Raw genomic sequence first — 14,913 nt, forward strand, 5'->3', positions numbered from 1 at the left:
CATTTGAGTACCCACAGCAATTTTTCATATACTTTATATATATATGTTTATATGAAAAATATATAAAAAATGCATGTGGGTATTCAAATGAAAGCTCTTGATAAGTGTAACATCGTCATGAGCTTATATCTTTAAAAATGCCAATAATTAAGAAATGACCTTTTATCTTGTGAAATATTGACATTTTTTAAGATATAAGCTCATTCCGATGTTACACTCGTCGAGACCTTTTATTTGAATACCCACATCAATTTTTCATATATTTTTTATATTTATGTATATTATATATATGTATATATGAAAAATATATCAAAAATGCGTGTGGGTACTCTAATGAAAGCTCTTGATGAGTATAACATCGGGATGAGCTTATATCTTTAAAAATGTCAATAATTAAGAACTTACATTGCTATCTTGTCAATTAATGATATTTTTAAAGATATAAGCTCACCCTGACATTAGACTCATTGAGACCTTTCATTTGAGTACCCACATCAATTTTTCATATATTTATATATATTATATATATGTATATATGAAAAATATATAAAAAATGCATGTGGGTACTCAAATGAAAGCTCTTGATGAGTGTAACATCGGGATGAGCTTATATCTTTAAAAATGTCAATAGTTAAGTAAGTAAATTGCAAATTAACAAGTCAAAATCATTAAAAATTACCTTTAATTATTTCCAACCGCGCAGTAGCTTCAGTTCTTCCGACATCATTTTCCAAAGTAACTCGATAGAGTCCCGCATCTTCATGAGTAATTTCCGTTATTTCCAAAATTCTTACGTCATCACTTTCCTTTAAAGAGATTCTCGCAGTTGGCGTAATGGAAATTCCGTCTTTGTCCCAAGTAACCCAAGGCACAGGATGTCCGGCAATAGCACACTGGAACCTCACCGTTTCACCTTCTTCGGCAACTTTGTTGTGAGGTACGGCGTAGAATTTAGGACTGGTGGGCATTCGTGGTCGTCTTCCACCCGTATATCCACGAGCTGTCTTTGTAACTGGTTTTACTTCACGCTCTGACAATAAATTACAATAAACATATGTATGATATAACTTGGAAGATTTAGAAGAAAATGTGTGAAAATTTTTTAGGCTATAAAATTTAATAATAAAATAAAATAATAATAAAGATCCATGTTTTCGAGTTACTTCGACACTAAGCTAACCATCAATTTAAATATGGTAAACGTATATAGAATATAAGATTGTTATTTAAATAAACTTGTTTATATTTTTACTTACTGCAACACGAAGGTGAGAGACTTCTCACTGGAGTTGATCGTGGTGTTGATATAGGCGTCGAGTTTGCTGACAGAAAACCTGGAGGTTTTATTAGACTTCTGCTCAACGCAGTTTCCTTACCTTCAGGTACTGGATTTAAAATTTTATAATATAATAATTTTTTTAAATAAAATTAATCTTACAAATTTTACACTTTTGCATTCAGAAATGCTTTATCTCTAGATACATTATTAAGAAATGACCTTGTATCTTGTGAATTATTTACATTTTTAAAGATATAAGCTCATCCCGATGTTACACTCATCAAGACCTTTCATTTGAGTACTCACATCAATTTTTCATATATTTATATATATTATGTATATGTATATATGTATATATGAAAAATATATCAAAAAATGCATGTGGGTACTCAAATGAAAGCTCTTGATGAGTGTAACATCGCAATGAGCTTATATCTGAAAAAACGTCAATAATTAAGAAATGACCTTTTGTCTTGTGAAATATTAACATTTTTTAAGATATAAGCTCATCCCGATGTTATACTCATCAAGACCTTTCATTTAAGTACCCACATGCATTTTTGATATATTTTTCATATATACATATATATACTACGTAAATATACAAAATATATGAAAAATTGATATGGGTACTCAAATGAAAGGTCTTAATGCGTGTAATGTCGGGGTGACCTTATATCTTTAAAAATGTCCATAGTTCACAAGATACATGGTCATTTCTTAATTATTTACATTTTTAAAGATATAAGCTCATCCCGATGTTACACTCATCAAGACCTTTCATTTGAATACCCACATGCTTTTTTGATATATTTTTCATATATACATATATATAATATATATAAATATACAAAATATATGAAAAAATGATGTGGGTATTCAAATGAAAGGTCTCAATGAGCGTAACATCGAGATGAGCTTATATCTTTAAAAATGTCAATAGTTCACAAGATACAAGGTAATTTCTTAATTATGTATCTAAAGATTAATAAAATAACTTTTTACCGTCTACTATTACACAAGCGGAGGTGTAAGCTTTTCCCAACTCATTGTAAGCAACACAGGTGTACTCTCCCTCATCTTCCGGATAAACATGCTGAATACTGAGCCTGGCAGTCTCTCCATCAAAGTCAGTTGCAAAATCACCCCCAAGAGGCAAGAGTTTTCCTCCTTTCTCCCATCTGATGTCTGGTTCCGGTTTCGCGTGGAGCTTGCACACCAAGGTGATGGCGTCGCCGTCACAACATCTCAAGTCTCGAAGCGGCCGCTTAATCACCGGCAAGGTCTGGACATTACTACAGACAAACAAATATACGTTTGCTCATCATCTTTAATCATTAGTCATCAATGTTAACATAAGTTGTGAAACTAATGAGTATCTCTACCCGTGTTTTATTGTTGATTCCATACCGCTGTCCTCTTTTCCTTGGCCTAAACGTCCCAAAAAATTTTTAATTAATAAAAAAAATCATCATCATCAATATATAATTTAAGGAGGTTCGAGCGAATCTAATGTAAAAAATAATTATTAAATTTGAGCTTTGAAATTAAGTATACGCATAAATAAATACATCACTTAATCTAATCCCAAAATTTTAAAAAGATTTACCGTTTAGTAACTTAGATATTAAATTTTAAAAATCAAATATTTTATCTCCTTATGCACGGGCTCTTATGGCAGATAAGCTTTTGTCGAGACTTTAATTATTTGTTTCAATATTAACCTCCCAACTTTAACGGATAAAAAACTGTACACAAGAATTTTGGATTATTGCAAAATATAAAAACAATTTAATAATAATACATTACCGATATAATTTTTGAAATATTTAAAGTCAAATTTATAAGTAAAAATTAATTAAATAAGTAAAAATCATCAATTATTAAATTGTTTAAATTATTTTAAATTAAAATAAAGAATTTTGACAAATATCGGGAAGACTAGAATTAAAAAAAAAAATTTAACATTATTTTGACTCATTAGTTACGCTCGAACTTCCTTAATTAGTTAATTATTATGATAATTATTACCTCGAGCGTAAATTTGTAGTGAAATTACGGCTTTAGCTTCTCCATGACAATTTTTAGCAATTATTGAATAAGTACCAGTGAAGTCTAATTTTGCGTAGGGAATTTCAAGACGATACTGCGGTCCAGCTCCAACTCTTCGGAAATGCGGAGCGTCTTTGTAGTAATCCGGCTAGAATTAATAAAAAGAAAAAAAAATAATAATAATTAGCAACCTTGCATGTGGGTAAATAATAAATATTATTTAAAATATCTTTTTAAAGACAAACAAGGATACCTGAGGCGTTGATTTATCGATTTAAAATATTATTTATATCCTATGGACATATTAGTCCTGGTATTGATAAATTTTTGCATAAATTAATTACTTAAGACAAATATGCATGATCACGATCCGCTAAAGACATATTAAGAAGATAATATGTATATAAAGTCGCCGCTTGCAATTTATTAATTGAAACGATTGTTGAGTTGTTAAGAAGAAAAGACAATGATCTTGTTTACTCAGCATTAAACATTAATATTAAATCTCTTACACTTACATATAATAACTCCTTATATATAAATATACAAACTAGAGATTTAACCACAAGGTATAAAACTTTCGCTCCCTATATGGTTGACAGTTTTCTGAGTGGATAAAATCCATCTCTTTTTATTTTATCTTTGCTTTTATTTATCTCTATCAATCTCCCTGTCAGGTATTAAATTAAACTAAAAAAAAAAATATTTTATTCGCTTATTTTGACCACACGATTGATAATCGCAACTATCAAAGACTGTTTTATGTTTACGAGATCAAATACTGAGATTAAAAAGTAAAGAAGAAATATATTTTCCAAGATATAATCTTCTAAGTGCGTTTAATAATAAATTATAAGATATTCTATAGTGTAAACAAATATATTACATTGATTGAGTAATAAATTTAATTTACTTATCCATATTGTTAAGAGAATAAGCGAAATTTTGTGGCCAGTGTATTTCTAGATATAGAGTTATGAAATGACCTTGTATCTTGTGAACTATTGACATTTTTAAAAATATAAGCTCATCCCGATGTTACACTCATCGAGACCTTTTATTTGAGTACCCACATCAATTTTTCATATATTTATATATATTATATATATGTAATATGTATATATGAAAAATATACGAAAAATGCATGTGGGTATTCAAATGAAAGCTCTTGATAAATGTATCATCGGGATGAGCTTATATCTTTAAAAATGTCAATAATTAAAAAATGACCTTGTATCTTGTGAAATATTGACATTTTTAAAGATATAAGCTCATCCTGATGTTACCCTCATCGAGACCTTTCATTTGAGTACTCACATCAATTTTTCATATATTTATATTTATTATGTATATGTATATATGGAAAATATACTAAAAATGCAAGTAGGTACTCAAATGAAAGCTTTTGATGAGTGTAACATCGGAATGAGCTTATATCTTTAAAAATGTCAATAATCAAGATATAACCTTGTATCTTGTGAACTATTGACATTTTTAAAGATATAAGCTCATCCCGATGTTACACTCATCGAGACCTTTTATTTGAGTACCCACATCAATTTTTCATATATTTATATATATTATATATATGTAATATGTATATATGAAAAATATATCAAAAATGCATGTGGGTACTCAAATGAAAGCTCTTGATGAATGTATCATCGGGATGAGCTTATATCTTTAAAAATGTCAATAATTAAAAAATGACCTTGTATCTTATGAACTATTGACATTTTTAAAGATATAAGCTCATCCTGATGTTACCCTCATCGAGACCTTTCATTTGAGTACTCACATCAATTTTTCATATATTTATATATATTATGTATATGTATATATGGAAAATATACTAAAAATGCAAGTAGGTACTCAAATGAAAGCTTTTGATGAGTGTAACATCGGAATGAGCTTATATCTTTAAAAATGTCAATAATCAAGATATAACCTTGTATCTTGTGAACTATTGACATTTTTAAAGATATAAGCTCATCCCGATGTTACACTCATCGAGACCTTTTATTTGAGTACCCACATCAATTTTTCATATATTTATATATTTTATATGTATGTATATATGAAAAATATATAAAAATGCATGTGAGTACTCAAATGAAAGCTCTTGAGGAGTATAACATCAGGATGAGCTTATATCTTTAAAAACGTCAATAGTTAAGAAATTACACTGTAATTTAACAAAATTACAAAAATTTAACAAAATGCAAGGTTGCTAGTAATTATCATTATTATCAAAAATAATTTTTTCAATTAGTAATTCTTTCCAGTACACCCTCTTAAGCATATCTTGATCATTTTGACAAATTATTAGCCTCAAGGTGAGAGCTATCACATTGAATTTATTTACTAAAGATTTTATCATACGGGCACTCAATGCACTGCTTGCAACGATCAACGATCATGTCTGTCGGTTTTTTTTCTACGGTAACTTTATCAAGTCGCGCACGCGACTTGCCTGTTAAATTATTATAAAAAAAAAATAAATAAAGAAATTAAATAAGATTCTCCTAATATGTCTTCTTAACTCAGTTGTACAATCTACTCATTCTTATTATATTATTTCAATTTGAAATAATATAATCTAAGCTCATATTTATCTCAGCTATTTTAAAAATAAAAAACCAAGTGACACAACATAAACAATAACAAACAATCAATCACTCACTATTTAAATTTGACTTGAATAGATCATACTTATTATTATAAATCCATTATATCAATTATAAAACTTATGATTGTTATGTGTATTGTAAAAAAAATTACCAAGCGATAATTAATAGTTTAGCAAGCAACTAAAGTATAATTTAAAAAAGACTTACGATAACAAAAAACGATAGAAACTTTAAACTATAAATTATAAACTACAAACTTGACTCGACGGAGTAATGCTTCGATACTAAGCGACCTGATACTGAACGCGTTGATGGTAAAGAAGGCGCCAGGTGCGGGAGAACAACTAAACCAAGAGTCATGAGGTCGCAAGTCCCCACTTGTACTTACACTTAGTCCAGTGATTGGTCACTCATAAACATTACTGCTATACTATTGACTATTGATCTAGTTAAGCTTAAATGAAGCTAATTCTCCCATCACTTTCTCAGTAGAAGTTACTCAATAGAATAAAAGCAAGTAAAAAGGGACTCTTACTCTGGACAAAGTGTTAAAAATCACTTCAGCTCAATGTCAGACAATAGATCAATACAATCTTTATATCTTGGATTGATTAACGTACTATCCCGTGTTATTACCATTACATTAACATCAACAAGCTCGTTCATTATTACAAATAGACATGAAGAAATTGCACTTATAATCCGTGTATGGACATAATGTTAGCAATGTTTGATTCGATACCTTGACCTACATGGCCAAGAGGACACGTCATTTTATTGGCGTCTATCATCTGAGATATACCAACCAACCAACCGGCCTAAGGCGTGTTTAGAAATTTAAATCTGGTAAATTACTTAACATGATTTAAGATTAAGATCTTTGCAATATATATCTATGTCTTTTTTTTTTATTGCTGTGTGCTAGTTTTTTTTTTTTTTTTTTTTTTAAATTTGCTAAAGAAGATGTTGGAAATGTAGGAAATGAAGAAACACTTGAGGTTGTGCATCACTTCGCCGTTATTCACTGATTCCTGATATGACGCTTAGTGCTATGCTGTTAGTTTATTGAGTTGACAAACACATCCATTAATGGTAGTGGAAATATTATACTTATCTTACCCGTAGAAAATCGCGGAGCCAGATGACTTCCGGTTTTGGATCTCCGACGACTTCGCATGATATTATCACTGTGTCACCTTCAAATGCTTCTGTTGAGAGCGGCTTCGTTACGAATACTGGCTCTTTTGAGTAGCTGGAATTATTAATTAATTAGTTAATTATCAATTAATTAGTTAATTATTAATTAATTAGTTAATTATTAATTAATTAGTTAATTATTAATTAATTAGTTAATTATTAATTAATTAGTTAATTATTAATTAATTAGTTAATTATTAATTAATTAGTTAATTATTAATTAATTAGTTAATTATTAATTAATTAGTTAATTATTAATTAATTAGTTAATTATTAATTAATTAGTTGATTTAGTGATTGATGAGGTTTTATTTTTGAGTTTCTTTTTAATAGAAAAAATAAATTATTGAGAAGAGAAAAAAATTTCTTGATTCAAGAAAATATTTGTGAAGATTATTCTTGAATAATTAATAAAATTTAAACAGCTTACGGTATGTCTAATGACTCATCGGCGGCTGATTGATTAATATCACTGCTTTTAATATCATCATTATCAAGTACTGTCACGCGAGTTGTTGTCTCGGCTTGACCAACTTCATTGGTAGCAGTGCAACAATACAATCCGGCGTCCCTAGGTGTCACGTGAGCCAAGTCAAGTTCAACGGATCCATCGTGGTTCAAAGTCATTACCACGTCGCGGCTCGGACGCAGGCGATGACCGTCTCGGTGCCTATTATTAATAATAAATTATATTTAAATTAATTTATATTAATAATTCATATATATTGTTGAGAGAATAAGAAGAATTTTTTTTCCAAGATATTCATATGATAAAAATAGTTCATTTACTATGATAAGTATTTAGGCTGCATTTTTTAAGATATAAGCTCATCCCGATGTTACATTCATTGAGACCTTTCATTTGACTACCCACATGAATATTTGATATATTTTTCATATATACATATATATATATATATATATATATATATATATATATATATATATATATACATATATATATATATATATATATATATATATATATATATATAATGTGCATAAATATACAAAATATATGAAAAATTGATGTGGGTATTCAAATGAAAGGTCTCGGCGAGTGTAACATCGGGATGAGCTTATATCTTTACAAATGTCAATAATTAAGAAATGACCTTGTATCTTGTAAACTATTGACATTTTTAAAGATATAAGCTCATCCCGATATTACACTCATCGAGACCTTTCATTTGAGTACCCACATCAATTTTTCATATACTTTGTATATTTATAAATATGTATATATGAAAAATATATCAAAAATGCATGTGGGTAATCAAATAGAAGCTCTTGGTGAATGTAACATCGGGATGAGCTTATATCTTTAAAAATGTCAATAATTAAGAAATGACCCTGTATCTTATGAATTATTGACATTTTTAAAGATATAAGCTCTTCCCGACATTATACTCATTGTGACCTTTTATTTGAGTACCCACATCAATTTTTCATATATTTTATATATATGTATTTATGAAAAATATATGAAAAATGGATGTGGGTATTCAAATGAAAGGTCTTGATGAGTGTAACATCAGGATGAGCTTATATCTTTAAAAAAGTCAATAGTTAAGAAAGTACAGTGCAATTTAACAAAATTCATTATTTAATTAATGAAAAATTTTATTTATAGTTCACAAGTCACGGCAGTCACGTAGTGACTGCAATATTGCTAGTTTTATCTAATTACCACATAATTAATAATTATTAATTACCAAGTAACTCCAACAGTGGGATAAGCTTCTATTTGCGCGGTCATACGCAGCTCGCCGCCAGCTTTGACAGTGTAAATAGAGTCGAGATGACGTAGGAATTCAGGAGCAATGTAGGCACGAATTCCCTTGTCAACAGTTAAATGACAACGACAAGATACAGATCCATAAATATTTTTAGCGCGTGCCATGTAAATACCAGAGTCATCAATCGTTGATCGATTTATTTCCAGTGTGTGAAAGTGAGCCTCGTCATTCCAAATTGATATATTCTCTTGGGAGTAAAGTTCCTCGCGATACTTGTACCAGGTTACTTCTGGCTCGGGATATCCTGTCACTTGACATGTCAATCTCACTGGATAGGTTGCTTGGACTCGCCTGTCCCGGAGTCTCATTGTGAATTCAGGTGGTCGCTCTTCATTTGCTACGTCTGATGATCTGTTATAGAAAAAATTATTAATTAAAAAATTATACTGAATTATTATGAAAAAAATTTATTTTATAAGAAGAAAAATTATTTTAGCACTCAGGAAATTATTAAAAATTTTTTTTTTTATTAATCAATAAAATATTACCTCATTTTACGAAGTTTCAAATCAGCCTCAACAATTTTAGGATCCTCAACAACTTGTACCCGCGCAAACGTAGACACTCTTCCTGCTGCATTAGTAGCCTCACATACATATCGCCCTGAATCATTTTCTGATATGTTACCAATCATCAGTGTACACTTGGTACCGTTGAAATAAGTTGTAAACCTTGAGTCTTGACCATTTTCTATCTCTGTTGTGTCACGATACCATTTAACGTGCGCTAATGAGTCACTGCTTACCTAAAAATTTTATTCATTTTTATTCTTATATCGCGTTAGTAATGCTAAAAGGGCATATCTCAATTTATACGCCCTTTCGGTTCTGTAGAGCGTATAAAAAAAATTTTTTTTTTCTAATTAATTGGTAAAATATGTGAGAAAAAATAAAAAAAAAATTTTTTTGGACTTACGCTCTTTTGGCTTCAAAAAAAAAAAGCTACACGGAAAGAACAAGATGACACTGGATATCATCCCAGATTATACTGAATGAAAAAAAATTTCAGATAATAGCTAGTATAATCCAGATAACAATGAGTATAATCCAGATATCACGCAATATAATCTAGATTTTTTTAGCTACTATCTAAAATTTTTTTTCACCACAGGTATCACTGAGCATAATTTGGGATTATATACAGTATTTTAATTTTATTTTTAAAAAATTTAATATTTTAAATTTTTGAATATAAAAATTGAAAATTTTAAAAAAATTAAAAAATTATTGAATCCAGTTAATTTTTATAAACAAGTTTTTTTTTAATTTTCAATTTTTATACCCAAAATTTTTAAAGCAGAAAATCATAAAATAAAATTAAAATTTTTTTTTATGAGCTTTTTTGGCTTTAATAATTTTTTTTTCTTAAGCCAAAAGGACGTACCTCAAAAAAATTAAATTTCTTTTTTTTTTTTTTAATTTTAGTGTTAAAATATTTATTAAACTATTATTAAATTGTATTTATAAAAAATCAAATAAAATAAAATAATTTACTTCGCAGTCCAAACTTAAAACAGTTTTTTCCAAAGCTTTGAGTTGCCCCGGAAGTATTTTAGTAAACTCCGGAAATTTAACAACTTCTCTTACAGTGACAGAATTGGTCATAGTCACCGATTCACCCCATCCATAACGATTCCTGGGAGTGATGCGGAATTTATATTCTTCGCCAGGTCGCAAATTGAACGCGTCAAACGCGTTAATTGGAGTTACTCCAAGCTGAAAAACAAAAACTTTTTAATGTCTCATTCATTCAAGGTGAATGTGTCTTTATTCTCGTAATATGCTAGTCAAAATTATTATTATTTTTATCATATGTTTTGTTTTGTGTAAATAAATTAAAGTTAAAATTATATATTTAACAGCTTGCTACCTCGACCCATCTAGCGCCTCCTTCGCCTCCCAAAAGCCACCCGTCAACGCGGTAAGCCACCACAGGTGCGGATCCTCTTTGCTCTGCTTTACCCCAGGTTAATGCTAACCAATTACGGCCACCGTCAATTACCACTGGTTCAGTTGAAATCGGCCCAGGAACTTCTAAATTTTTTAAGAAGTAAATAGTTAAAAAATTCCAAAATTTTTTTTTTCTACTTAAATGAAAATCAATATTTCATTATTTAATTTTTTAATATTATTATTTATTTGAAATATTTAATTTATTGTCAGACTTTAAGTAAATTTTTACCTAAATAAAATAAAATAAAATACCTTTAAGTATTTTTTTATTTTCCATTATTTTATTTTTTAATATTATTTATTTGAAATATTTAATGTATTGTCAGACTTTGAGTAAACTTTTACCTAAATAAAATAAAATACCTTTTAGTATTTTTTTACTTAAATAAAAATCAATTTTCCATTATTTAATTTTTTAATAACATTATTTATTTGAAATATTTAATATATTGTAAGGCTTTGAGTAAATTTTTACCTTGATGACCAACTAAGAAATCTAAATAATTAGTTATTTGATTATATTTATTTTTTTCAGTCCATAATAAACGAAGATTTTCTAATGCCAAAGCTTCGATATCACTTTCAATATTTTTTTTCACCAAATTATCCATTATTATTATTATTATTATTATTATTATTATTATTATTTTATAATTTTTTATTTATTATTTTTCATCGCCAACTATCAATTTATTATTTTATATTTAAGTTAATAATTGTCTATTTAAAAACACTATTTTTAATGAAAATTATTATTATTATTATTATTGTTATTTTAATGGAAATTTTGAATTACTTATAAGTCTAATACCTGACCTAATAATTGACATTGCTACACAATTTTTCAAAAAAGTGCTGACAATGTAATTTCTAAATCAATTAAAATTTCAAAGTAAACTCACTGGAAATTCCAGAAAACTATTTTCAGAAAAAATATTAATTCAATAATTTTATTACATTAAATTTAACCCAATGATAAAATTACCCATTTCGAAAAATTATAAAGCGATGTCAATTATTTGCTAGGTAATTTTAATAATTTAGGCTTATAATTAATCCAAAAATTAAAAACTGATCATTGTAAAAAATTATTATTAAAAATAATAACTATAAAAACAAATTTAAAGAGCAATTAAGTAAACAAACATTGCGAATTGACATAAGTAAAATCACCAACTGGCATACTGAGAACTAAAGCAAAGTTTCTTGTGAATTTTGCAAGGTAAAATGTAAATGAAGAGGCGGGAATTTTTTAGTTAATAAAACCTGAGAGAGTAGGAGGACAAATAAAAATAGCCTGCCGGAAAATTTATTAGGTACCAAGTTGATGGAAGTAACACCAGGTTTTAAATTTGGGTGTTCATAAAGAAGAGTTGAGTCGGTTCTTCAAACATAACTATAGAGTAGGGAGACCAATTTTATCTCACTAACATAACTGTCTCATCATCTCATAACTAATTTCAAATATATTAAGAAAGAAGAAATATAAACGACCAATAGAAAATTTTATTCGAGAGTACTGACATTTTTATAATAATACTTTTTTTTCAATAAAAAAAAAATACAAAAATTTTTAGATGTCGGCTAACTTAATTTTCATATTCTTAAAATATTTTTAGATATGAGACTCATTTGAACTAGCATGAATTGGAGCATGGTATTGTATACAGTCGGCTCGTTATATTATGTGTTTTTATATTTTTTACTTAAAATATAATAATAATAATAATAATTAGAGTCTTACGTTTCAAATACGAGCGCTCTTTGTCGTGGATGTTGGCCAACAAGCTGTCAGTGTCGACAGAACCCCAATCTGGAGAAGGCGTCAATGATCTTGCTCTCTGTTTCACCTAAATTAATAACGAGCGTTACATCACAGCTCATAATATTTTTTTTTTTATATTCGTTATACAATAAACGTGTTTGTCTTTATTAAAAGATATTAATTACTTGAACTGAGAAGAAACTTCTATCACATCCATAACGATTTTTTACAAGAATACAATAGGTCCCTTCGTCTGACGGGCACGCTCTTTTCAGTGTCAGTCTCACGTAATCATCGTGTCCCTCTTTGTAAGATCTTGGTCCGCTGGTTATGTCTCTTAGTCCTTTCATCCAAATAACTACAACAGTCATAAATTATATACTTAGACAACTGTTAGAAGTTATACATTACTTTTGTAGATACATAATTAAGAAATGACCTTGTATCTTGTGAACTATTGACATTTTTAAAGATATAAGCTCACCCCGACATTACACTCATTGAGACCTTTCATTTGAGTACCCACATCAATTTTTCATATATTTTGTATATTTATATATATTATATATATGTATATATAAAAAATATATCAAATATGCATGTGGGTACTCAAAGGAAAGCTCTTGATGAATGTAACACCGTGATGAGCTTATATCTTTAAAAATGTCAATGGTTAAGAAATGACCTTGTATCTTGAGAACAATTGACATTTTTAAAGATATAAGCTCATTCTGATGTTACACTCATCGAGACCTTTCATTTGAGTACCCACATCAATTTTTCATATATTTTGTATATTTATATATATTATATATATGTAAATATAAAAAATATATCAAATATGCATGTGGGTACTCAAATGAAAGCTCTTAATGAATGTAACATCGTGATGAGCTTATATCTTTAAAAATGTCAATGGTTAAGAAATGACCTTGTATCTTGAGAACAATTGACATTTTTAAAGATATAAGCTCATTCTGATGTTACACTCATCGAGACCTTTCATTTGAGTACCCACATCAATATTTCATATATTTTGTATATTTATATATATTATATATATGTATATATGATAAATATATCAAATATGCATGTGGGTACTCAAATGAAAGCTCTTGATGAGTGTAACATCGAGATGAGCTTATATTTTTAAAAATGTCAATAGTTAAGAGAGAGTGCAATTTAACAACAGTCATTATTTAATAAAGCAAAATTTATATTTTTATATAATCTGAGGAAAAAAGTTAAAAATCAAGTTAATTTTTTTTTTCATAGCAGATTTAATAAAACAATAATTGACTAGTGATGAAATATTAAGCTAGTCATAAAAAACTACCTTTAGGTTTGGGAATCCCATTTGTCCTGAAAGACACACTAACATCTTCTCCGACAGCAACAATAATAACTTTATCAGGCGGCCTAGATACGAACATCGCGGGTTTTCCACCGTCTCCCATAGATCCAGACACGACTTCAACAGTCGCAGTAGAATCAACATGCCCATAAGAATTACTCGCGCGGCAGACATAGGTACCAGTTTCATACTCAGTTGCATCAGGAACAATTAAAGTGTAAACACCAGAGTCGGCGAAAGTTCGAGCTTTAGGAACAGCAATGCTGCCTTTTTTGTCAGCCCTCATCCACGTGACGTCGGGTGGCGGTACTCCTTTGACTTCGACTTGGAGTGCGATTGTCCCACCTACCGGTACACTGTGATCTGTCAAGTAACTAGAGAAACGAGGTCTTCCAGTGTCCTTTTCGGTACTTGTAATATCGTTGTAACTGTTGCCACGCCAACTTCTGCTTTGTGCCGCCCGACCTTATTGGACCGGAAAAAAAATTAATTAAAGATAATGCTTGACAATTATTCTCATTACTATCTCACAACTATTTACTATTATGCTTTATATATAAGGTGAAAAATTTTTTTGTTAGGACAACATATGACAAGCTGTGGTAACAAATTATTATGGTAGCATTGGAATAAATTTCATTATTGACAAGGTACATTGTCATTTTTAAATATATAAGCTCATTACGATGTTACCCTCATCAAGACCTTTCATTTGAGTACCCACATCAATTTTTCATATATTTTGTATATTTATATATATTATATAAATGTATATATGAAAAATATATCAAAAATGCATGTGGGTACTCAAATGAAAGCTCTTGATGAGTGTAACATCGGTATGAGCTTATATCTTCAAAAACGTCAATAATTAAGAAATGACCG

At 28.8% G+C, this 14,913-nt stretch overlaps 1 protein-coding gene across 16 annotated transcripts in view; it reads right to left on the bottom strand.

The window, feature by feature from the left end:
- Window positions 1–14,913, bottom strand: part of LOC123267677 (titin homolog) — a 59,311-nt gene that overhangs the window by 16,987 nt on the left and 27,411 nt on the right. For all 16 annotated transcript variants that reach the window (XM_044732423.1, XM_044732437.1, XM_044732425.1 and 13 more), the window contains 14 exons: window positions 14,011–14,493; window positions 12,860–13,032; window positions 12,654–12,759; window positions 10,827–10,990; window positions 10,451–10,672; window positions 9,446–9,702; window positions 8,874–9,308; window positions 7,589–7,828; window positions 7,081–7,213; window positions 3,311–3,479; window positions 2,665–2,710; window positions 2,285–2,574; window positions 1,257–1,385; window positions 680–1,030 (listed from right to left, as the gene is read on the bottom strand). In XM_044732423.1, the coding sequence (XP_044588358.1) occupies window positions 680–1,030; window positions 1,257–1,385; window positions 2,285–2,574; window positions 2,665–2,710; window positions 3,311–3,479; window positions 7,081–7,213; window positions 7,589–7,828; window positions 8,874–9,308; window positions 9,446–9,702; window positions 10,451–10,672; window positions 10,827–10,990; window positions 12,654–12,759; window positions 12,860–13,032; window positions 14,011–14,493 (3,198 nt within the window). The remainder of the gene's footprint in view (window positions 1–679; window positions 1,031–1,256; window positions 1,386–2,284; window positions 2,575–2,664; window positions 2,711–3,310; window positions 3,480–7,080; window positions 7,214–7,588; window positions 7,829–8,873; window positions 9,309–9,445; window positions 9,703–10,450; window positions 10,673–10,826; window positions 10,991–12,653; window positions 12,760–12,859; window positions 13,033–14,010; window positions 14,494–14,913) is intronic.

This window comes from Cotesia glomerata, linkage group LG6, assembly GCF_020080835.1.
Source record: "Cotesia glomerata isolate CgM1 linkage group LG6, MPM_Cglom_v2.3, whole genome shotgun sequence".
NCBI classification, from domain to species: Eukaryota; Metazoa; Arthropoda; class Insecta; order Hymenoptera; family Braconidae; genus Cotesia; species Cotesia glomerata.